This window comes from Lemur catta, chromosome 1 (genome assembly GCF_020740605.2).
Source record: "Lemur catta isolate mLemCat1 chromosome 1, mLemCat1.pri, whole genome shotgun sequence".
In the NCBI taxonomy this organism is placed as follows: Eukaryota; Metazoa; Chordata; class Mammalia; order Primates; family Lemuridae; genus Lemur; species Lemur catta.
This window is the reverse complement of record NC_059128.1, coordinates 103,218,024-103,241,394: the sequence shown is the minus strand read 5'-3', so window position 1 is coordinate 103,241,394 and position 23,371 is coordinate 103,218,024. Positions and strand designations below refer to the sequence as shown.

The 23,371-nt window shown below is 53.1% G+C and overlaps 1 protein-coding gene across 1 annotated transcript; it reads left to right on the top strand.

The window, feature by feature from the left end:
* Positions 1-12,533: 12,533 nt before the first annotated feature.
* LOC123624288 (cholesterol side-chain cleavage enzyme, mitochondrial) lies at positions 12,534-23,128 on the top strand. The gene is made up of 9 exons (XM_045531931.1): positions 12,534-12,859; positions 15,572-15,727; positions 17,317-17,516; positions 18,499-18,702; positions 19,359-19,519; positions 21,128-21,294; positions 21,587-21,665; positions 22,161-22,358; positions 22,821-23,128. The coding sequence occupies exons 1-9, from the start codon at positions 12,537-12,539 to the stop codon at positions 22,950-22,952; spliced, it is 1,620 nt and encodes a 539-aa protein (XP_045387887.1). The 5' UTR covers positions 12,534-12,536; the 3' UTR covers positions 22,953-23,128.
* The last annotated feature ends 243 nt before the right edge of the window (positions 23,129-23,371 follow it).

Genomic DNA, 23,371 nt, shown 5'->3' with positions numbered 1-23,371 from the left:
GGGTCTCCGGCGTCCCTGGGACAGGAATAAGGACCTTGACCACGGCCAGCAGGCTTTGGAGAGCTTTACTCTGGCTCTGGCTTCATTATCTCCATCAGCTTCCTCCCTCTGGGAGGAACTTTGGACAGTTCTGGAAGGGGCTGTGATTTGCCCAGCCTGGGCACACGAGTAAAATTGTCACCTCTGGAGAGGAGGGTTACTTGGGACCCACTTCTGTGTTCTTGGGGTTTTTCAGAGAGGAGAGGGGTTATCATGAGACGGGGAGTTGCCACCACGGTGACTACTGCAGAAATGAAAGTGCTACTCATCTGTTCTGTGCCGGCCACCCTGCTGGGGGTTGCTGAGGTCCCAGGAACATTTCTTCCTGCCTGTAAGTCCTGTAGTGACTGAGCGAGAGACCCAGACGTCTGATGGGGTCAGATTATCAGCTTTATTCCTGGTGAAGCTGGAGGAAGAGCATGGTTCCGAGCTACAGTCTCTACCAGGCTTCCTTCCTCTTCCTTCCTGACCTAGCCTAACTTACTGCAGCCAAGACTGCTAGCTGGGGATATTGCCATCAAAATAAAAACTGCATTTTCCAGCCTCCCTGTAGCTAAGTGCAGTCATGTGCTTCAGTTCTGGCCAGGGAGATGTAACTGGCTGGTGTGGGACCTTAGGAAAGGCTGCTGAAGTGCAGCTGGCCCTGCAGGGAGGGGCCCTATCCTCTGTGGGGCCCTATCTTTCTGTCTTCTGTGGCCCTATCTTCTGTGACCCTGCCTCCTTCTCCTGGCCAGCAACAGGTTAGAGCTCTGGCAGCAGCTTGAACCCTGAGGTGGCCTCGGGAATACAAACCCAGTGCCACCATGGTGAAGCAAGAAGATGGAAATATATGTATTTCATTAATCTTCTCAATCGTCCTCTGAGTTGGGTATTAATTTTTCCATGAACAGAGAAGGAAACTGAGGGTTTGCCAAAGGCTTTGCAGCTGGGTGGTGGTGGTGAATTTGAAACTCAACCACATATTTTTCAGCCTCTTAGGCTTTTTTTTTTTTTTAAGAGATAGGGTCTTGGTCTGTCACCCAGGCTGAGGGCAGTAATGTCTTCATAGCTCACTGCAGCCCCAAACTCCTGGGCTCAAGTGATCCTCCTGCCTCAGCCTCCCAAGTAGCTGGGACTACAGGTGTGTGCCAGCATGCCTACCTAATTTTTAAATTTTTTTGTAGAGATGGGGTCTCGCTACATTGCCCAGGCTGGTCTTGAACTCCTGGCCTCAAGTGATCCTCCCACCTCAGCCTCTAAAAGTGCTGGGATTATAGGCGTGAGCCTCTCAAGCTTTCTTATGCTGTTCCCACTGTTTGCTGGTGTTTAACTGTCTGAGCTAGAGGTTGAAGGCACAGGAAGGCATATCTGAAATGATCTTTTGGTATTTGGAGGTGTAGGAGCCATCAAGGCCTGAGGACACCGATCTGGTCTTAATATGGGAGCCCAACTCAGGGGGTTTGGTTTTGAGTTCAAAAATCTAGTATAGTCATCCCTCGGTATCCATGGGGGTGTAGTTCCAAGATCCCCCACCAATACCAAAATCTGTGGATGCTCAAGTCCCTGATATGAAATTGCAAATAACCTACCCACATCCTCCCGTACAACTTTAAACCATAGGTTACTTATAATACCTCATACAATGTAAATGCAGTGTAAAAAGTTGTTATACTGTATTGTTTAAAGAGCAATGACAAGGGTCTATGGCTATACCACCCTGAACGCGCCTGATCTCCTCTGATCTCGGAAGCTAAGCAGGCTCGGGCCTGGTTAGTACTTGGATGGGAGAGTAATGACAAGGAGAAATGTCTATACAGACACAATTTTTTTTCCCCCTGAATGTTTTTGCTCTGCGATTGGTTGAATCTACAGATGCAGAGCCCATGGATTGGGAGGGCCGGCTGTATCTGAGCATTCTATCTGGGTCACAAAATGAGAAAATTCTGGATATGTGACTATCCACGAGTTTCTTACTGAGTCTCCTGATGGGGTGGAGGGCACGGGCAGGAGCCCACTGGCCCCTCTGTGCAGCGAAGCCCTGTGAGCCCTGGCAGTGCCCTGGGTCCCACAGGGGTGGGTGAGAGAGTCCCCGTGACATGCTGTGGGTGGTTGGGCCACATGACTCTGTGCTGCCACCTTCATTCCCACCAGGACCAGGACACACTCAATTCCAAGCAGCAGAAATCCCAGTTGGAACGAGGATTTATCATGTAACCGGAAGTTTCAAAGTAGGCCTGGTGGTGGGCTGGTTTAGTCCACAGTGGCATCAAAGGCCTTGTTTCCATACATCTTTCTAAAAACTGGCTCCTCTTTGTGGTTGCAAGATGGGTGCCAAAAATCTCTGGGGCTGCAGGCTTCCTCAGTGTGGTTTAAAATATGTCCACAGATTCGTTGACACTTCTTTTAAAAAGTAGAGCCCGGTTCTTCTTTCCTTAAGTCTAGGCTAGACTTAATGCCTCGCTCTAACAAGTGGGAAAAAGTAGAAGTGACAGTGTGTCACTGCAGAGACTGGGACATAAGAAGTGCAGCCTTCTGCATGCTCTCTCAGATCGTTTGTTCTGGGGAAAGGCAGCTGCCGTGCTGGCAGGACCCAAGCAGCCCTCAAAGAGGCCATGAGGTGAAAAAATGAGGCCTGTGACCAACACCAGGGAGGACCAGGGCCTCCTGCCCACAGCCACTGGGAGGTCTCGCGGTAGGGCCAGTTTCATCCACTGAGATTGGAAGCTGATCCTCTGCCCCAGTCAAGCCTCAGCTGACAGCAGCCCCTTGGGGGGAACCCTGGACTCGAGCTCCCAGCAAAGCCGATCCTGGCTGCCTGGCCCACAGAAGCTGTGTGGTTATCAACAGCTGTCGTTTCAAGCCACTGAGTTTTACGGCAATCTGTTAAGCACCAATAGACAACTAATACCTCCAGCTTCAGCCCGGGGGAATGACGTGTTTCTGGAAGCTCTTTCAGAGAAGTGAGCAAACCCTTCCTGGAATCTCATTGGCCCACACTGAATCACAGCCTGTCCTGCGATGTGACTGTGGCTAGTGGGTAGCACGAGGCAGTAACCTGCAGCCTGGGCCACTCCTGGGGGTGGTCAGTGCCCCACAGCACGGGCTGAGGGAGGCACGGAGGCCTGGCCCGGAGCTGGGGTGGCTGCCAAGAAGGGGACCCCACGGTCTTCCGTGCCACGTCAGTTGGGGCTGCTTCTGAGGGAGAAACGCGGGGTCACGTAGAACGACAGGGATTGGCTTTAAATCAGGAATTTTATCATAGTTCTAAGCTGTTTGGAGCAAAACCGAGTTGACGGCATTTCCCTGTGGAAGCGCATCGCGGTGATGTTGCTTGAGACACTGCCTGCCCCGCTGATGTCATCCCAGGCTGGAGGCCATCGGTGAGGCAAGACCGGCTCTTTCCCAAGGCTGCTTATCCGAAGGTCCCTGCGGGGCAGAGTTGCTCCCTCAGGGAGAGCAGTGCTCTTGATAAGCGCGAATTTTTTTTTCTGCTAAAAACTGCTGCTCTAAATTTGTTGGAAGTGTTCGATGCTATTGGAATCCTGGGTCAAGTGGCTGTGTAAGGACAACTGCCACTGTCACGGGTGATCTATGGGCTGGCAGACCCAGCAGAAGGGGCCAGGAGGACGTTGCTTGCGTGTGTGTGCATGTGTGTGTGTGTGTCTGTGGCAACAGCTCTATTGAGATATGATTCACATATCATATAATTCACCCATTTAAGGACAATCCAGTGGTTTTTAGTATATTCACGGAGTTGTATTTTCATGTTCATCACCCTGAGAGTCCTCATACGGTTTCTGGATCATCCTCCGATCCCTCCATTCCCCGGCCCTAAGCGCCACCGAGCTACTTTCTGTCTCTTATGTGTATGTTTTAAATGCATCTGTTATGTGCCAGCAGATACGATTTTGGAAAAAAAAAAAAAAAAGGGAGAAAAGTCCTACTCTCCAATGTATAACATAAGGTCCAGTGCAGATTGCTGTCATGAAATGTTCTGTGTGGTGTGTGTTTTCTGACGTACATGTTTTTATCAAGTGGGTTGTAGTTTTGTGCAATGATTTGACAGCGCATTTGGTGACGTCCTGTTGTTGGGGACGGCGAGGGTGCAGGCGTGTGTGTGGGGGGAGCTGACCCTGGCTGGACGGTGGGTCTGGGTGTGGTCTGGGGGGAGGGGCTGTGGAGGCGGCTTGGAGAGGAAAGCACCAGACCCAGGGTGCGGGCATGGGAACAGTCGACATCCAGGGTTGGGTGGGGACCAGATTTGCCAACGTCTTGGAGTGAGTCCAGAGTGGCCTGGCCGCAGACCTTCGCTCGAGGGACCCGGGCTCCTGAGTCAGCCGTGCCGAGTCGCCCAGATCAGGGCCAGCTGGGGTTCCAAGGTGAAATTCCTTTGTTTCTCCAAGTTCCTCCAAGACCTGAGTGATGAAAGCCTCCTCCTTGCCCCCTCTTCCTCCTCTGGCCTTGCCTCCAGCCGTCAGCCTGGAACCCGCTGTGGAAATCAGCAGTGGTTTCTGGCCCGGCCTCACACAGGGCAGCCTCCGGGCAGAGCCACTCTTAACTCGGGCGCTCAGGGCTCTTTGGGGGCCTTGGGGCCTGGTTTCAGTGTCGCCTCTGCCCTCGCTTCACTCTGGTGACGCAGGGTAGGCCTCTGCCCCTCCCTGGACCCCAGTCTTCTCATCTATGACACGGAAGTTCAAAGGAATGACCCCCTCCAGGGCTTTGCCTGGTGTCTTGGCTCAGGGTGACCTGGGCTCTGGTCTGGAGCTCGCAGGGTGTCCCGTCACACCTCACTGTCCTCAGTCGGTGGGCGCAGGTCTGCCTCTCAGCTGCACGGTGAGGGGCCTGAGGGCCCAGGACTGAGCTAGGAGCAGCCCGGGTTTGAATCCCAGCCCTGTTTCGAGTTAGCACTATGACTCTGGGCAAGTGTCCAGCCTGTCTGAGCCTCAGTTTCCTCACCTCTGAAACAGGGAAAGTATTAGAACTGCCCTGTGTGTGGGGGCTCGAGGAGTAAGTGGGGTAATGTGTGCCCAGTGCCCTGCACACAGCGAGTGCACAACACAGTGTACTGATTTCTACTGGTACAGACAAGGCCTGTGGGGCTTGCCCGAGGCCAAATAAGCCGGTGGTCTTCCCACCACACTGCGGCCCCTGCCTTCACTAGCGCAAGTGGGGAGCGGGCTCTTCTCCATGTTCCTGGGCCCAGATGCTTGGGGGGGCCAGGCTCCCCCCACCTGGGCCTCCCACAGGGCGACCCTGGTCTGGGAGGCAGGAAGACTGGGAGGCAGTCTGGGGCCGGGGTTGTGGAGGAATTCCAGAGGGGCTGGGGGGCCGCGCAGAGACGGGGAGATGGGTGCCTGTGTGCACGCTTCAGTCAGCAGGACAAGGCCCTGTCCTGCTCACTGGGGGCCCCGTTCTTCGTTTTTGTAGAGGCCCAGTGAGATAACGGCAGGGCCCCAGGTGGAGGTTTGGTCCCCAGGGAGTCGTTTCTCTTTTTGTGGTCTCTGTTTCCCCCATCCCTCATCCTGAGCCCTGCTCTTCATTGCCCAGCATGGTGTCACCCGGAAAGAACTTTCTCTGGAGCTGGTGTCCTTCCTGTCCCTACTGGCCTTGCCCCTCCACTCCCATCACCCTGCCCCACTTCCTCCTGGCCCTGCCTCCCCCCGGCCTCTCCTTTTCCCCCTGCTGCTGTCTACCTGCATAGGGTTTCCTTATCGTGCCCGAATGTGGGGAAGCAAAGCCACCTGGCTCAACCTGTCTGCCCCACTCAGCTACTGGCCAGGTGCCTTCCCTTCCTGGCCACACTCCTCAGGGGAGGCTGCCTCCGTGACGTATGGAGCACAAGGCCCATGCTGGGCTCCTGGACAGCACTCTCCGACACACACGGACCCTTCCAGATCACCCATTTGACAGACGTGCAAGCTGCGCTCAGGGAAGTCACTCCCACGTCTCAAGGGTGCCAGCGGATAAGGGGCAGAGCCTTGGCCACAGCTAGGTGGTTGGGTTCTGGGCTGTGGCCAAATCCCGCTCTGTTTCGTCTTTCCCCATTCCCTTCTCAGTTGCTCTCTGGGACTGATCTGCCAACTGTCGCCTTGGAGAGTAGGAGATTGGCGCGAAGCCAGCAGGTTGTGGACAGCCATTCTTAACTTTCACAAGTCTGCCCTCCTTAAGGCACTCAATGTGCAGCAACTCGACGGCACAAAAATGTGCAGGAATGAAAATGAAAACTGCGAACACCAACTCAGATCCCACAACCTCTCCCTTGGCGGTCGGACAACCTTCTCCGGGACTCTTCTCTCCCAGTGCTTTCTCAGCTCTCTCCTTCCTTCTTTAAGCTCTCCTCCACCCCCCACACCGCCCTTCCCAGGAGCCTCATCTCCTCCCAGTCCCATCCTCCAATGCCACTCCTGCTCCTGGCCTTCACGCTGCCCCCCTGGACTGTGCCTCCCTTAGGCCAGGGGCCACGTGTCCCATGGAGCCTGCTCTCTGCCATCAGCTGGCCCCATGCCTGGAATGGAGATGTCGGTGCTGCAGGTGTTGGAATAAATAACTGCACCTGTCCCTCCACCCTGGGTTGTTACCCTACCTACCAACCTCTGACCTCTGAACCTCAGAGTTTTCAACTTAAAAGAATAAGGCACAGATAATGGCATTCAGCTAACAGAAAAGTCAAGAGCTGGTTCAGGAGCATTTAATGTCCTCTTTAGTAAGGGGAAATGCTTAGGAGAATTTTGGTGAAAACACAGCTCACGAAATTGTCTGTGTGCACAGAATACCTGAAGGGCTTCTGGGTCAATGTGCCGAGGTCTGTCCTCTGGATTCGCTGCGCCAAGAAGGTTCTGGACCTGTGGACACCAGCCATGGGGAGGCAAGTGAGAGGTCTCATACTGGAGGTGGAGGATCCTTCTGTAGAGAAAATGACCAGTCCAAGTGAGAAGTTAGATAGTCATGACATTGGTGTCTGTCAGAGTCCTCTGTGATGACCCTGCCCCAAAGCCCCTGCTGAACTCTCCCTGCCTGCATGTTGCAAACTCTGGCCAACCATTTGGGTCCTGACTCTCAAATTTGGAATCTGGGCAGGACTTCAAATGGACGGCCAGAAATTTGATGAAACTTCTAACATGAAAGGCAGGGATCAAAACAAACAAGAAAAGAAATTCAGAGGAAATAGAGGCTATGCAGACAGCAAAACAAAACTGAACAAAGAACCCAAACTACGATCAACATCTTCAGAGCGTTAAGAAAAGCTACTACGTCCATATTGTGTCCACAGCCAGATATGAGGAAGGGCCCTAGGGAACTAAAGAACAGATAATGGAAATAAAATTGCAACGGAAGGGTTGGAAGCTGAAGTAGAGAATCTTTCATTTGGTGGAACAGAGAAATGGAATATGGGAGAAAAAAAGGAAAAAAAAAAGAAAGAAAAAAAAAGATAAATCCAGGAGGTTCATATATAAATAACAGGAGTTGCAGAACTAGAGAAGAGACAAAATGGAGGGGAAAAAATATAAAATAAATCATACAAGAACTTTTCCAGGGCTTTGACAGACTGAAAGGGCTCACCAAGTATCCAGTCTAAGAGCTGATGTGCATCATGAAATTTCACAGCAGCCAAAAGGTCCCGAGAGCTACCAAAGGGGAACAAAAAGGAGAAATGCAAGGATTCAGGAATTAGAGTAGCTTTGGACTTAACGGCATGTCTAGAAAGTGGAAGACAATGGAGCTGTGCTTCCAAAAATTATTTTAAAATGTTGACAATTATTTCCAACTTGGAATTCTATGTCCAGCAAAACTCTCAATCAAGTGTGAGGGCAGAATAAAGACATTGTCAGATAAGCAAAGCCTCAAAAACATGCCTTTCATATACTCTTTCAAAGGAAGAGACTGAAAGATATGTTCCAGCAAAACAGGAGAGACACGTGGGATGCGGAAAACAGGAGCAAGAAGTGGAAATGTCCAAGTGAAAGGAGGTCCCTGGATAAAAGCCGAGCCCAGGCTCAGAGCAAGATAGCGTGGAGTGGGGAACTCGGACGGTTGCAAGATGCTTCTAAGAAGAAACAATCAACCAAACACTAATCCAGGCATTGCTGTGCAGGTGTTTTGGACTAAAGTCCAAAATCAGTTTACTATAAGTGAGATTATTCTAGGCAACCTGGGTGGGCCTGGTTCAATCAGTTGAAAGGTCTTCAGGGTGGATATGTGGCTTCTCTGAAGAAGAAATTCCACCTGTGGACAGTGGCTTCAGCCGTGACTCAGGGTTCCAGCCTGCCCTTCCTGACAGTCTGCCCTACAGATTGCGGACTTGCCCAGCCAGCCCGTGATTGCCTAAGCCAAAAAATCTCTTAATACTTCTCTCCCATTGGTCTGCCTCTCTGGCTGAACCCTGACTGATACAAGAACTACTTGAATTTTTCAACCACTTACCTGGATTATTTTGATAAAACTATAGATTGAAGTAAAAATAAATAAATAGAATTTTAATCACTCAGAAAAAGACGGAAAACAAACAAAGAAGAATTAATTAGAAAAAATACTGGAAGGAACCACACCAAAATGTTTTTTAACAGTTATGTAAGGGTGGTTGCTGGGCTCAATGGCTCACACCTGTAATCCCAGCACTTTGGGAGGCCGAGGTAGGAGGATCACTTGAGGCCAGGAGTTCAAGACCAGCCTGAGCAACATAGTGAGACCTGGTCTTTACAAAAAATAGAAAAATCAGCCAGGTGTAGCGGCATGCACCTGTAGTCCCAGCTACTTGGGAGGCTGAGGCAGGAGGATCACTTGAGCCCAGGAGTTTGAGGTTGTGGTGAGCTATGACGATGATACTGCACTCTAGCCCAGGTGACAGGGAGAGACCCTGTCTCAAAAAAACAAACAAACCAAAAACACCAGTTATCTAAGGGTGGTAAAACTACAGTAACAGTCCCCATAACAAACCTCTTTCCGTCAACTCTTATTAATGAGTTGAAGACTATAGGGCTTAAATTAAAAGTAGAATGGTACAAAATGATTCAACTCAAATAAGTTTGAAATGTAAGAGTATGACAGACTCTTAGCAATGTATTTAGTTGTTTACTACTGTATCATTCACAGTTCTTAGTTGTCAAGAACAGGATTCAGGCCGGGTGTGGTGGCTCACGCCTGTAATCCTAGCACTCTGGGAGGCCGAGGCTGGTGGATTGCTCGAGGTCAGGAGTTCAAGACCAGCCTCAGCAAGAGCGAGACCCCGTCTCTACTAAAAATAGAAAGAAATTATCTGGCCAACTAAAATATATATATAGAAAAAAATTAGCCGGGCATGGTGGCGCATGCCTGTAGTCCCAGCTACTGGGGAGGCTGAGGCAGTAGGATCGCTTAAGCCCAGGAGTTTGAGGTTGCTGTGAGCTAGGCTGATGCCTGGCACTCACTCTAGCCCGGGCAACACAGCGAGACACTATCTCAAAAAAAAAAAAAAAAAAAAGAACCGGATTCAAGGCCTGGCGCGGTGGCTCACGCCTGTAATTCTAGCACTCTGGGAGACGGAGGCAGGTGGATCGCTCGAGGTCAGGAGTTCGAGACCAGCCTGAGCAAGAGTGAGACCCCGTCTCTACTAAAAATAGAAAGAAATTATATGGACAGCTAAAAATATGTATAGAAAAAATTAGCTGGGCATGGTGACACATGCCTGTAGTCCCAGCTACTCCGGAAGCTGAGGCAGTAGGATCGCTTAAGCCCAGGAGTTTGAGGTTGCTGTGAGCTAGGCTGATGCCACGGCACTCACTCTAGCCCGGGCAACAGAGTGAGACTCTGTCTCAAAAAAAAAAAAAAAAGAACTGGATTCACTGTAGCTAATATGTGGGATGGGGGAGAACTTATCGCGGGAGACTGTAATTTACAACATCTCTAGGAGGGTGGACAGTCAGGCTTGGATGCCAGGGTGTCAGGAATATGACTCAAATCACATCCCAGAGCTGCCTTGGTGGCCACCCACTGACCCCCGCAGGGACCAGGGTGAAGGTCTCTGCCACTCCATGTGTCAGAGTGGGTTCCACACTGTGCCTGCCTTGCCAGCCAAGATTTCACAAGGGTGCATCTGATTGGTGGAGTCCAATCATCTGCCTGCATCCCAGTTGCAAGGGATGCTGGGAAATAGTTTCTGGCTTTTGCCTTAAGACAAAGTGTGGAGTCATTAGATGGAGAATCTCCAAAAATCTGTGGGAATTTGTGCCTGGACAGCCCAGCCCTGGATGCCCAGCTGCTTTGATAAAAGCCAGGACCACATTCATTGGCCCTAGAAACAGAGAGTCGATGGCTGTCACCTGGGTCAGTGGAATGACTGTTCAGATGTGGCAATGCTGCCACCCTTGTTGAGAGCCAATGAATGAATGAATTGCTGCCCCTTCCCTGCCAGGTGGCAGTGTCCTGTAAAGCCACTGGCTTGCAGTACCTGCCTCTCTGTTCTCTTTGCCCATGCTCTGCCTAAAGTGACAATTTGGTCTCCCTTGAGCCAGAGGTCTCCCTCTGCTTCTCACAGTGTCCAAGGTGGGGAAACCTACATCAAAGCTTATTTTGGACTTACCTCCTACTAAGAGAGTCTGTGTCCTCTTTGTAAAGGCCATTGTTTTTTTTTTAGGAAAAAGAGTCTGCTAGGAAAAGATGCAGATGTTTTGTTTACTTGTTTATTGAGGTAACTTGTCAATATAATGCAAAAAGTCACAAGTGTATATAGCTCAGTGAATTTTTACATATGTAGACACTCAGCTCAAGAAAGAGAACATTTCCAGCACTCCAGAAAGTTCTGATCTGCCCCCTCCCGGTCATTATCTCACAAGAGAACCACTTCTAATACCATAAATTAATTTTGCCAATTCTTGAACTCAGTCAAAATGGAATCCAACAGTATGTAGTCTCTTGTCTCTTTCCTTTTTCACATTAAGGACTCAGAGGATTTTAATAATTTTTTTTTTGAGACAGAGTCTCACTTTGTTGCCCTGAGTAGAGTGCCATGGCATCAGCGTAGCTCACAGCAACCTCAAACTCCTGGGCTCAAATGATCCTCCTGCCTCAGCCTCCTGAGTAGCTGGGACTATAGGTGCACACCACCACGCCCGGCTACTTTTTCTATTTTTAGTAGAGATGGGGTCTTTCTCTTGCTCAGGCTGGTCTTGAACACCTGACCTCAAGCGATCCTCCTGCCTCAGTCTTCCAGAGTGGTGATTTTTCTTGTTTGTCCTTTTCCTCAGTGCTCTACAGTGAACAAATACAACTGTAATTTAAAAAATAAGAATAGCAATGCTTGCCACTTACAATATTTTCAGAATATATAGAGTATTTTTCTTTTGGAAGCAGAAAAAAGTAGAACTTTAAAAGCCAAAGGAACTATACAAAACCAGTTTATAATCACAGACATATTTATACAGGTTAATAACACATCATGACTTTTTTTTTTTTTGAGACAGAGTCTCGCTCTGTTGCCCAGGCTAGAGTGAGTGCCGTGGCGTCAGCCTAGCTCACAGCAACCTCAAACTCCTGGGCTTAAGGGATCCTCCTGCCTCAGCCTCCCGAGTAGCTGGGACTACAGGCATGCGCCATCATGCCCGGCTAATTTTTTCTATATACATATTTTTAGCTGTCCATATAATTTCTTTCTATTTTTAGTAAAGACGGGGTCTCACTCTTGCTCAGGCTGGTCTCGAAATCCTGACCTCGAGCGATCCACTTGCCTCGGCCTCCCAGAGTGCTAGGATTACAGGCGTGAGCCACCAAGCCCGGCCACATCATGACGTTTTGGTCAACGATGCACTGCTTATACAGCAGTGGTTCCCCAAGATTATAACACCCTATTTTTACTGTGCCTTTTCTGTATTCGGCTACGTCCAGATATGCAAATACTTACCCTGTGTTCCAGCTGCCTACAGCACACAGCACAGTAACACGCAGTCCAGGTTTGCAGCCCGGCAGCAGCAGGCTGTCCCACACGGCCTGCATGTGTAGTAGGCCTCCCCATCTAGGTTCGTGCACACTCTGATGTTTGCACAATGACAGAATTATTAATACCTAACAAAACATTTCTCATACGTGCCCCCATCTTTCAGCAAAGCGCCACTGTATATAAATAGTGGGGCCGCAACTGTTAATGAGACGTCTGCTGCCCCAAAGTGGGCAGGTGGCTCTGCCCTCCTTCTGGGCCCCTCACTCCCTGCAATTGCAGGCTGCACGCACCTTTGGACTGATGTCGGCCAGCAGCTGGACCCACTGTGGGGGCCAGCCCGGGGCCTCTGTACAGGCAAAGGCACAGACCTGTCTCAGGGGTCTGCTAGGGCTGGCACTGAGGACAGAGACAGAGGGGCCTCCCTGTGCTTTGGGGAGCCTCTCTGGCTGCAGAAATTGCAGACCGAGGCTCATGCCCTGCATCTGGAAGGGGCTGTGTGTGGGCCGAGGCCAAAGAAGGAGGAGGGAGGCTGGACTCTGCCCCAGCCTCTCTCTTAGCCTTGAGCTGGTGGTTATAAGCTTACTGCCCCTGGTGGCCCAGGGCCAGAGTCATGCGGCAGGCCCTGCTGCTGCGGAGCAGCTACAGTGGCAGTTGCAGGGACAGCATGCTGGCCAAGGGGCTTCCCCTGCGCTCAGTCCTCGTCAAAGGCTACCAGCCCTTCTTGAATGCCCCCCGTGAGGGCCCGGGGCATCCCAGGGTGCCCACTCGTGAGGGTGGTGGCATCTCCACCCGAAGTCCTCGCCCCTACAATGAGATCCCCTCCCCTGGTGACAATGGCTGGCTAAACCTGTACCGTTTCTGGAGGGAGATGGGCACACAAAAAATCCACCAGCACCACCTCCAGAATTTCCAGAAGTATGGACCCATTTTCAGGTAAAACTGGCAGAGGGAGGGCTGGCGGGATTGGGAGGTGGGGGGCCCAGGCTGGCCTGCTGTGCCCCTGTCTCCGGACAGTCTGCGCTCCGGACCCAGACTCCTTCCCACCTTCCGCTTTTATTTCTTCCAGGCCTGGGAATGGGGGTAGGAGGAAGGAAGGTCTTCCCAGTTCCCAGGCCTGAGGCCTCAACCTTCCCTAAGTCCCAACCCCCTTGAAACTTTAGGGTGGGAGGGGGTGGCAAGAGAACAAGCCCTAAGTGCCTCCTTGTGTCCTTGTGTCCATTATCCTCAGGACAGTTGTAAGGTAAGTTTGTTATCCCCATGGTCAGAGGAGGAGACTGAGGCTCAGAGACGTCACCCAGCTAGATCCTGGGCCTGCTGTGGTGCTGGCCTCACCCTTCGGCCCTGGGTGGCTCTGGAGCAACTGATTTCACCCCTTCCCTTGCCCAGGCATCTGCCTTACTTCCTGCTGGGAGGAAGGGCCTTTGGTCTTTTGGCCTCTGAGTCCCCAGGGCCTATGGCTTGTTCCTGGGTTAGCTGTTTTTGAGCAGCCTTCAGGCTACACCTGAGTTCTTTTCTCAGCACCGAGTGCAGAGGGAGGGGTGTTGGTGGTGGTTTGGGGCTGGTAGGGGAGACCGGGGGGCAATGCATTTTACTTTAAGTGAAAGGGTTTTTACGACACAAAGACTTCTAATGGGCTGGTTGTGAAGGCGGAAGGGGACAGATAGGACGTGTTGGCTGGCTGGATGGCTGGGCTCAGGGTGGAAGGGCAGGCTTGTTTGTGTTGGAGTCTAGCTGCTCCCTCCCCTGTGTCCCACAACTCCTTTTGAAGTCCAAGCTGGGTTTCTTACAATGGCTGAAGGCAGAGACCCACCCGCCTGGGTTGAGTGCTGGGCTTGGGAGAAGGTTCCTTCCTGTGTCCTCCTTCCTCCCCCCTCTCTGCTCGGTGCCTCTGTCACAGCCTCACTCCAGCAGCTCTCTAGCTGTCCCTGTTACCCCTGCTTCCTCCCCTTCCCCCTTCACCCCGTCCACTCCTTTTATTAAGCCCCTTTCAGTCTTCTGAGTCACTTTTATCTGAATCTTGCAACATGTCCTTGAAGTTGGTGTTATCCTCATTTTACAGATGGGGAAACTGAGGCCCAGTGAGAAGAAGGGTCTTGTTGATGCCACACAGCTCATCAGGGCAAAGCCAGGCCAAGAACTGGAGTTGTCTGACTTCCAGCTCTGTGTGTTGCCCTGTAACTCGTAGCCTAGGAATGATGAACTTCTGAATAAATGTGAGGAATCTAAAATACGACTTTTGTGCAGTTTTCCCCTAAGACAAAGGCTGCTCCTGCTTTCTTATAAAGCAACTTAGAAAATACAGAGAAGCACAAATGAGAAATTGAAGTCAGTTACAATCTCAACTTTGCTAATATTTAAGTACCATTAAGAATGTGAACACGTTACGTACGTTGTTTGGTGTTGTTCCTCGACCATATACCAAGGACTTCTTTCCTGTCTCCTCTAATATAAAAGGCAGTGTCGTAGTCCACAGTGTGGATGTTGTTTTAGCCAGTTCTTTCAGGTATATCATGATGCTGGGATGGGATCAACATCCCCATCCATCAGGCATTGTTGCCATGGCAGATCGTAGCCTTGGGCTGGAGTCCCAGAAGCGGAATCGGCAATAATAACAGCAGCTCAAGGACGTGGCTGAGCTGGGGTGTGTCAGGGGGCTGGTTGGTGATAGCTGGAAAAACACTAGGGGTATTTTCTGAGCAGCCACAGAACAAGCGAGGGCCTGAGCCCTGGGAAGGGCGTCCAGGTTTCTCAGCAGGGAAAGCGGCACCGTGGCAGAGAGAACTTGCTTGTATCTGCATGTCTTAGTGACATTCTGCCTTAAAATGTATCTTGAATTAACTTTCTTAGGCAAAAGGCAGAAGCAAGCAAGAAGCGGAATCCTGTGTTGTTTTGTAGTTGTATTTTTTTTTTTTGGCTTAAACAACAGCCATTTATTATCTTATAGTTCTGGAACTAGATGTTTGAGATCAAGGTGCCCACAGAGTTGGTTTCTTCCGGGGCCTCTCTCCTTGGCTTGTAGATGCTGTCTTCCCCGTGTCGTCACGTGGTCTTTCCTCCGTGCGTGTCTGTGTCCTCATCTCCTCTTCGTATATTTTAATAGAGACTGTCTTCAGAGTGCACCGTGTCCCCTGTCCCTGCCTGTATCTGTACTTGGGGCCTGATGTTTTGTCGTTGTTTTAATACAGACGAAGTACATTGTTGGTGGCATCTGACTCCTGGGGGCAGGGTGGCCACTCTGCAAAATGTCATTCCTAGAGCCTGGAAGGACTTTGGTCTGGGATATGGCCTCTGTAGCAAGCTCCAGCGAGTCACTCCAGCGAGTCACTCTAGCGGTGACATGGCAGCGTGCCATGGTTCTGAGCTCTGTGGGCGAGTGAGAGCCCGGGGGCTGCCGCAGGTGTGGACTGTCACTTGTGAAATGCTTAACAAAGGTCACACCTGCCTACTTTATATCTTCTGGTTCTTGAGTAACAGGTATTAGATTTGTCTCCATTTTATAGAAGAGGAAACGGAGACTCAGAGGGGGGTTAAGGGCCTCAGCTCAGGTGACACTGCCAGGAAGTCCTGGGACCAGGAGGCAGTCGTGCCAACCTGCCCCTATGCTCTTCCCGGATGCTTCCTTCAGCCCGTCCCCCGCCCCTCCAGGGAGAAGCTTGGCAACCTGGAATCGGTTTTCATCATCGACCCTGAAGATGTGGCTATTCTCTTTAACGCCGAGGGTCCCAACCCGGAACGCTACCTCATCCCACCCTGGACGGCCTATCACCAGCAATACCAGAGACCCCTGGGAGTCCTGTTGAAGTGAGTCCCGGGCCATCTCCCTGGGACTGGAGAGAGGTGATGGGAGCTGTGGGAGGGCAGAGACTGGGGACAAGGGTCTGGGGCCAGGCTGGCCCCGCACTTCTAGCAGGGCCTCTAGGCAACCCCCTGCCATCTTCTTGCCTCCCTAAAACAGATGATGGTGATGACGAACCGCCCTGCCAACCTTTGGGGAGGTGGTCAGGCTGAAGAGCTTAATGCATAACTAAAGTTATGCAAACTTGCAAAGTTCCCATTTATTGGTTTGTCTGCTGAGTCTCACCCTACTGAGTACCCGCTGTGTGCTAGGCCTTGCACTAGGTGCTGGGGATACAATGACAAATGGGGCAGCCTCCCCCATGAGTCCCGCACAGCCTAAGGGGGCAGTGGGAAACAGGGAAAAATCAGTGTTTTAAGTGTAGTTGATAACATTTGCTACCAAACTGCTCACCAGAAATTGGAAATGTGACCATGCCAAGCGTTAGCAAGGCTATGGAGCACCTGGAACTCACATCCACTGCTGGTGGAAGTGTGAACTGGTGCCACTACATTGGAAAATGGTTGGACATTATCTCCTGAAATTGAATATTCACATACCTGTGACACAGCAGTTCTGATTTCAGGGATATATTTCAGAGACTATTCCCTCCTCGGGGGATATGCACTGGGATGTTTGCAGAAGTGCTGCCCACAATGGCAAAAATCAGGAGGCCACAAAGTGCCCAGCAGGAGCATGAATGAGTGCATGGTGGTCCACACCCACAACACGGGTGACACTTAGACAAAATTGAGTGAATAAAGCAAGTCCCCCCGACGAATGACAGCATTTTTTTAAGAAGTTGAAAATAAGTGTACCTTCTTAGAAAGTACCTCTTAGAAATAAGTATAGATCAGATAAAACTATACACAAAAGAGAGCAAGGAATTGAGGTTGGTGGTCCGCTTAGAAGGGGACGAAGGATGTGGAAGGACCAAGTGCACAAATGTAAGTTCTTAGTTTTCATGGTGCATGATAAGTTTACAATAACATTCTTATAAACAACTACGGCCATCAGCAAAACTGGCCAAATTAATAAAGAGGGCTTTGCATGGATTGATTTTCGAGTGTGCCATGGACTGAGGTTTATGATTAACCTAGTTCTGGGCCCCCGAAGTCTCCCCACCGACTGAATAACAGGACCCTTTGGGGATGCAGGGGAGGAGAGGGCAATCAGTTCTGTCTCTGCAAGGGTCAGAAGAGGTGATCCAGGTGGGCCCTTGAGCGGCTAAGTTGAGCACCGGCCAGGAGGGAGGGAGGGTGGCATGAAAGGCGTGCTTGCAGCCACGGCGCAGACTGGGGAGCCTGAGAGTTGCTCAGGGGGCTGTAAGAACAGGAGCTCCTGCCTCGCAGCTGCAGCTGCAGGGGGAGTGGAGGGAGTTGGGGTTTTGTGCTCCTTCACCCTCTTTCTTCCTTTCTCTTCTCCCAGGCCAGGCAGAGCAGGGGGAGGTGAGGGCAGGGGCCCGACAGGAGTGTGGGGTGCCGAGTCAGCCCCTCTGTGTTAGCCAGGCCTGGGGCCTGTGACCACGAGGGCCTGGGGGCCCATGTTTTCTCAGGAGTTCGGGAGCCTGGAAGACAGACCGGCTGGCCCTGAACCAGGAGATGATGGCTCCAGAGACCAGGAAGAACTTTGTGCCCCTGCTGGACGTAGTGTCTCAGGACTTTGTCAGTGTCCTGCACAAGCGCATCAAGCAGCAGGGCTCTAAGACCTTCTCAGGGGACATCAGCGAGGATCTGTTCCGCTTTGCCTTCGAGTGTAAGGGGCTCGTGCCTGGCTGGCAGTGGGGCAGGGTGGGAGGGCCCAGCACTCACGCTCTACCTTGAGACCCAGCAGAGACGCTGCAGAAGCACTGAGATTGGCGTCTGGGATGACGGCTGACCACAGCCCCCACCGTCAGCTACCTAGAGGGAGCTGCACGTTCTTTCTCAGCTGGCGTCTGTGCAGTGGGGATGAGGGTCCCCCGAGCACAAGTCGCCACTGCCACTCTCCTCCAAAAGCCAGAGGTTGGCTTAGCCCTTCATTCTGCAAGACTTCCTCTCCTGGGACATAGACCTTCAAAGTCCGGTAGGGGAGAGGAGGGTTGGGTGGTTAATCTGAGTTGGGCATTGAAGACCATGTAGGAGATTTCCAGAGGGGGTAAGGAAGTCAGGCAGTATGGGCAGAGGGAACTGCATGGGCAAAGGCGCAGCAGCTTGATGAAGACCCTGTGTCACGGCAGGAGGTCTGGGCTGACTGGGGCTTGGTATGAAACCAGCACTCAAATTCCTCACCTGGTAGGTGGGAAAAACTTAAGGTTGTTGTGACTTCTTAGGTCCAGCCAAACTGGGTCTTAGATGGCCAAGTATCTAAGGACTCATGTCCTTCAGTCTCCCATCTGACCAGTGTCAGGAGGTATTTAGCCCATTTATTCCATTGCAGATGAGAAATCTCTCTTGCTGGAAGGGTGGGTGGAGTGGTTTTGTCCCATCCTGGGCCTCTCCTGGCTCTGCTAGAGACCCTACTTCCCTTCCCAGGGTCTCCACGCGGCCCCCCTGAAGGCACTACGAGGCCTCAGCTCTGCATTCTCAGCCCTGGTCACTCAGGCCTCGGTTTCTTTCCTAAGGGAGGCTGAGGGCGGGGGGTCAAGGTTTCCTGTGTGCTACAGGGTCAAGCGGGGGAAGGTGGAAGAGTCCTGGGAGCTGTGGCTCTCAGGCGGCCGGGTCAGAAGGGGCTCCTCAGCCTCTGCCTCCCTGTGCAGCTATCACCCATGTCATGTTTGGGGAGCGTCTGGGAATGCTGAAGGAGACAGTGGACCCCGAGGCCCAGGAGTTCATCGACGCCATATACCAGATGTTCCACACCAGCGTCCCCCTGCTCAACTTACCCCCAGACCTGTTCCGTCTGCTCAGGGCCAAGACCTGGAGGGATCACGTGGCTGCGTGGGATGTGATTTTCAGTAAAGGTGAGGGCTCCTCTGGCCGGGCGCTGGGCAGACGAGCATGGGTGCCGGGAGAGGCCTGTCCACTCAGGCTGGGGGAGAGCTGGCTGGAAGGAAGCCCCAGGCCTCCGCTGGCCTCTTTGTCCCAAGTTATAGCAGTGGGCGCTGACTGGCTGGTGGGCAGGGATGGGTGTCAGGAAGGCCCTGGAACTCCTGGCTACGGTAGGCTGAAGGCTGGTTGTTGGGGATGATTAGGTTTTTCTGGAGAAAGAGGAGCAAAGATGTCCATGATATTCATTCTTTAAGGGAGCTTCCGATGCCCAGAGCGGGGAGGTCAGTGTCCGAGCCAGGGCTGTGCTGGGTGACGGCGGGGTTAGGACTTGGGTGGGAAGATGGGGGAGGTCAGGTGGAGAAGGCTGCTTGGGGTACGGTGGGGGCCTCTTACACCCACGTGACCTTTGGCAAGTGACTGCCCCTCTGTGCCTGTTTCCTTATCTGTAAAATGGGGATGATGTCACATATCCCAAGAATTCATTGAAAAACCAGATACGAAAGGCTTAGTGCAGAGTAAGTGCTCGGTGAAACAGCAGCCCTCGGTACCACCTCTCACCAAAGGGCACCCTCCTTCCCTCCCATCTGCAGGGAACCATACTCTCTTTGTCTTTTCTCCTGCCCCGCAGCTGAAAAATACACCCAGAACTTCTACCGGGACTTAAAACAGAAAAGAGACTTTGGTGACAATTACCCTGGCGTCCTCTACAGACTCCTGGAAAACAGCAAGCTGCCCTTCGAGGACATCAAAGCCAACATTACTGAGATGCTGGCTGGAGGTGTGGACACGGTGAGGTGGCCGTAGGGGCACACCTTGTGCCCTCCTGTGCCCACATGCTCCGTCCCCACCCGGCTGCCTTGTTGTCTAAAACCCTGCCATCCAAGGGGGTCCTACCCTGTGTGATTTCTCTCCCTCTCCTGGCACCAGCTCCCAGACATTAACCTCCTCCAAGGAGGGTGGGGTCAAATTCAGGTCACCCGTAGGGTGTGATTTGAGGCTGATCAGCCCTTTTTCTTTGCCTGTGAGAAGGGAGTGACCGGCGTAGGTGGCATGGCCCAGGTCCCACGCCAGTCTTTATGGGGGAAGACTCCTCTGGAGGCTCGCTCTGTGGAAGCCCAGCCGAGGAGGACCACGTCCCCCAGCCTTGGGCTCCCAGCTCCCAGGGGAGGACACAGCTCACTCAGACCGGGATTGGGAGGCCGGGGAGCTTGAGTGGGCTCCGCTCTCCAGGGGCTGTCTGTCGTCTCCCTCCTGCCCCTTCCAGGCCTCAGTAGCCCGGAGTTAACTTAGTTAACTACCTTATTAAGCAAGTAGCTCCCGAGCACCTACTCTGTGGCAGGCCCAGAGGTACTGAGACAAACACACGCGCTTGTTTGGAGTCTTGAAGGAGCACACGCTTGCCTCCTGGGCGGGGAAGGGCGTTACAGGAAGAGGAGCTTCGGGGACAGACTTCTGGGCTCCGGCTTCGGGGGCAGTGTGTGGCTCTGTGTAGCAAGGGCAGCAGGGCGTGTTGGAGAGAGGTGAGTGGGAGGTAGAGGGGTGGCAGGCGGGTGTCGAGGGCCCCGTGGGGCAGGCCTGAGCCTCCGTGCTTCCACTGGACGCTCTGGGAGCCAGGCGAGGACTTCCATCGGGGAAGGGGCTGGGTGACATTTTTTCACTGCTGTTCCTACTGGGAGGGAGGGAGGAGTGTGTCTAAGCCTCTTGGACAAAAATACGATCCTCGGTAGGAGAATGTGGCAACACATGTCCTAGCCCCAGGGGGGAGGGCTGCTCCAGGCTGGGGCCCCACATGGGCTTAGTTTGTCATCACTGAGGAATCTGGGACCGTGGGGTTTGATGGGGGTCACTCATACCTCCAGCGAGGGCTCACAGTCACAACCTCTGGCTCACAGTAAGAGTAGGAGTTAATCCCGGCGCATACCACACAGATTGCAACGGTGGTAGAAAACATCAGTATCCTTGAGCTTTACTTTAAGTGTCCTGCTATAGGCCAGTGCTAAGGTTTTGGGAAGTTCTATTGGAATGAGGGGTGGTTGTCTCACGGGGCATTCAGAAGGAATGGCAGTCATTCTGGAGTACAATCATTATGGAGGTAGGATTTGGCCTCTACAGGCCTCTGCAGTTCTTTGGAAGAAGGCATCGGCTCTGCAGCAGGTTCTGGAGACTTGAAGGGGTGGAGACAGGGACAAATGCTGCCCCAAACTTTCCTGCCTGGGTGGCAAGAAAGGCTTCTTGAACACTTGCCTTTTGAATTGTGTTTCGCTTTTGCAGATGGTGGTCTTGGAGCCTGGGGTGAGGGTTGGGAAGAGGTTCTTGGACGTGAAAATTTAGCATGGGTCATGGACCTCAAGGTGCCCCAGAGTGACAGGTCTTCTGCACCCTCCCCCTCCCCACCAGACGTCCATGACCCTGCAGTGGCACTTGTACGAGATGGCACGCAACCTCAAGGTGCAGAACATGCTGCGGGCAGAGGTCCTGGCCGCTCGGCGCCAGGCCCGGGGAGACATGCTCGCCATGGTGCAGCTGGTCCCGCTCCTCAAAGCCAGCATAAAGGAGACGCTGAGGCAAGCCCACAGCCACCCTTGTCCTCCTAGCCCCAACCACCGGGCAGGGCCAGGGTGGTGCACGGCAGAGGGTTATAAGGATGGGCTGGGGGAGGAGATTGGAAGCAGGAAGTGGGAAGTCTGGAGGAGACAGCTGGGAGGGGGGAGGGGGAGACAGAGCCCAGGTCCTGCCTGCAGACTCCCCGGGCTGCTGCAGCTGGGGCTGACATGCCATGCTGGGTGTGGGACATGGGGGTGGGGGGCTGCGTCCAGGCTTCAGGGCCATCAGCTTCTGAGTGCCCTCCTCCTGCAGACTGCACCCCATCTCTGTGACCCTGCAGAGATATCTTGCGAACGACTTGGTTCTTCAAGACTATCTGATTCCCGCCAAGGTAGGTGCAGCGAGGAGGCTGCAGGAGGGGCGGATTAGACAGAGAGGGCTGGGGGCAGGCTGCAAGTACAGACAGAGGGTGGCATGGGGCCCTGGTGGGGCCTGCGGCAGCAGTAGTCCAAGTTTGAATGAAGGGCAGAGGTGGCGGGCACGGTGGGTGATGACCTCTGGAATGCTCCTGGAGCCCAGGGTTAGGAGGGAGACCTCGTGGTCTGCCTGAGTCCCAGGGGTCCCAGGGGCTGAGGAAAGGGTAGCACAATCCCTTGGGTCATCCCAGCCTGTGTCCTCAGCCATCCCTATTTGGTGGGTGAGGCTCAGGGAGGGGTGGAACCTTGTTCGGGGTCACACAGTGGGCGGAATGTCCTGTCCTGGATATCTGGGCAGCCACACTGGGGAGCGGGGCAGGGGTGAGAGAGCGCGGCCCGGGGAGCTGGGTGTTGTGCTCAGGGCTGTGGCCAGGTGGGGCCTACTCAGGCCTCTGATTACCTTGCCCCAGACGTTGGTGCAGGTGTCCAACTATGCCCTGGGCCAAGAACCCAAGTTCTTCTTCAACCCGTGGAATTTTGACCCAACCCGATGGCTGAACAAAGACAAAAACATCACCCACTTCCGGAACCTGGGCTTTGGCTGGGGTGTGCGGCAGTGTCTGGGCCGGCGGATCGCTGAGCTTGAGATGACCGTTTTCCTTATCCATGTGAGTCAAGCTCGGAGACATCTGGGCCCGCTGGGCTGACCCTGGCCCTAACAGAGGCACCGACCGGCCCTCCTCCTCCCGTCTGTCGGGGACCCTGGGAGTGCAGGGCTGGCCAGGCACGTCGGCCTCTGATGACTTGCCCTGGCTCTCTCCCACAATTCCCTGCTGGCCCCTCTTTTGGGCTCAACCCACCATACCCACTGGTGCCCTCTGGCCATCCATTCCACACTGGGAGGTGGGTCGGGCCTAGGGCTTTGCAGACTAGTTAAGGTCAAGCCCTAAATCGAGGGACCAGAACACCAATGGTGCATCTTCAGCACATGCAGGGTTGGCGAGGCTGGTGGGAAGCCCCTTGGCTCCTCAAATCACAGCCAACAGGCACTGCCTACCGGTGAATGAGTCTGGCCTAGGGAGACAGACTCTGCCCTGACCTCCCCTAACCCCGCCACCTGCCTTTCTCAGATGCTGGAGAACTTCAAAGTTGAAATCCAGAGTCTCAAGAACGTGGACACCACGTTCAACCTCATCCTGACGCCCGAGAAGCCCATTATCTTCACCTTCCGGCCCCTCAAGCAGGACGCCGCCCAGGTGTGATCAGAGACGGTGGCAGCAGCCATGTGGGAGGAAGGTTCGGGCAGGACCCGTGGAGTCTCCGCGTCTTCAGTTCTCTGTCCCCAGCCCTGCTGCATCTGCCAGCCGCTGAGCTGGTGGATTGGGCTCTCAGGGGTCACCTGCCCCAGCTCACGAAGACAATAAACAGCTGAACTATGTGATGTTTTCATTCCCATCAGACTCCTAAGGGGTTCGTTGCTCCCATGGAGATGCTCCCTGACCCTGGGTCAACAGTGGGATCTGGGGCATGCACGGGAGATCCAAGGTAGGACACTTGAAGCCATCGTTGCTGTGACCCACCCACCCACAGCAGCCCAGGAGCCAGCAGGACCAACCTCCAGGCTCACTGGGGTTGGGGGGAGGTGGGTGGGTAATTGCCACTGTGCTGAGAGCTACAGAAG

Bases quoted from the DNA above. Each gene is read 5' to 3' on its own strand.
- LOC123624288 (XM_045531931.1), top strand. From the start codon at position 12,537: ATGCGGCAGGCCCTGCTGCTGCGGAGCAGCTACAGTGGCAGTTGCAGG. The intron at 15,728-17,316 runs GTGAGTCCCGGG...ATGTTTTCTCAG, and splicing joins CCCCTGGGAGTCCTGTTGAA to GAGTTCGGGAGCCTGGAAGA. The intron at 18,703-19,358 runs GTGAGGGCTCCT...CCTGCCCCGCAG, and splicing joins GGATGTGATTTTCAGTAAAG to CTGAAAAATACACCCAGAAC.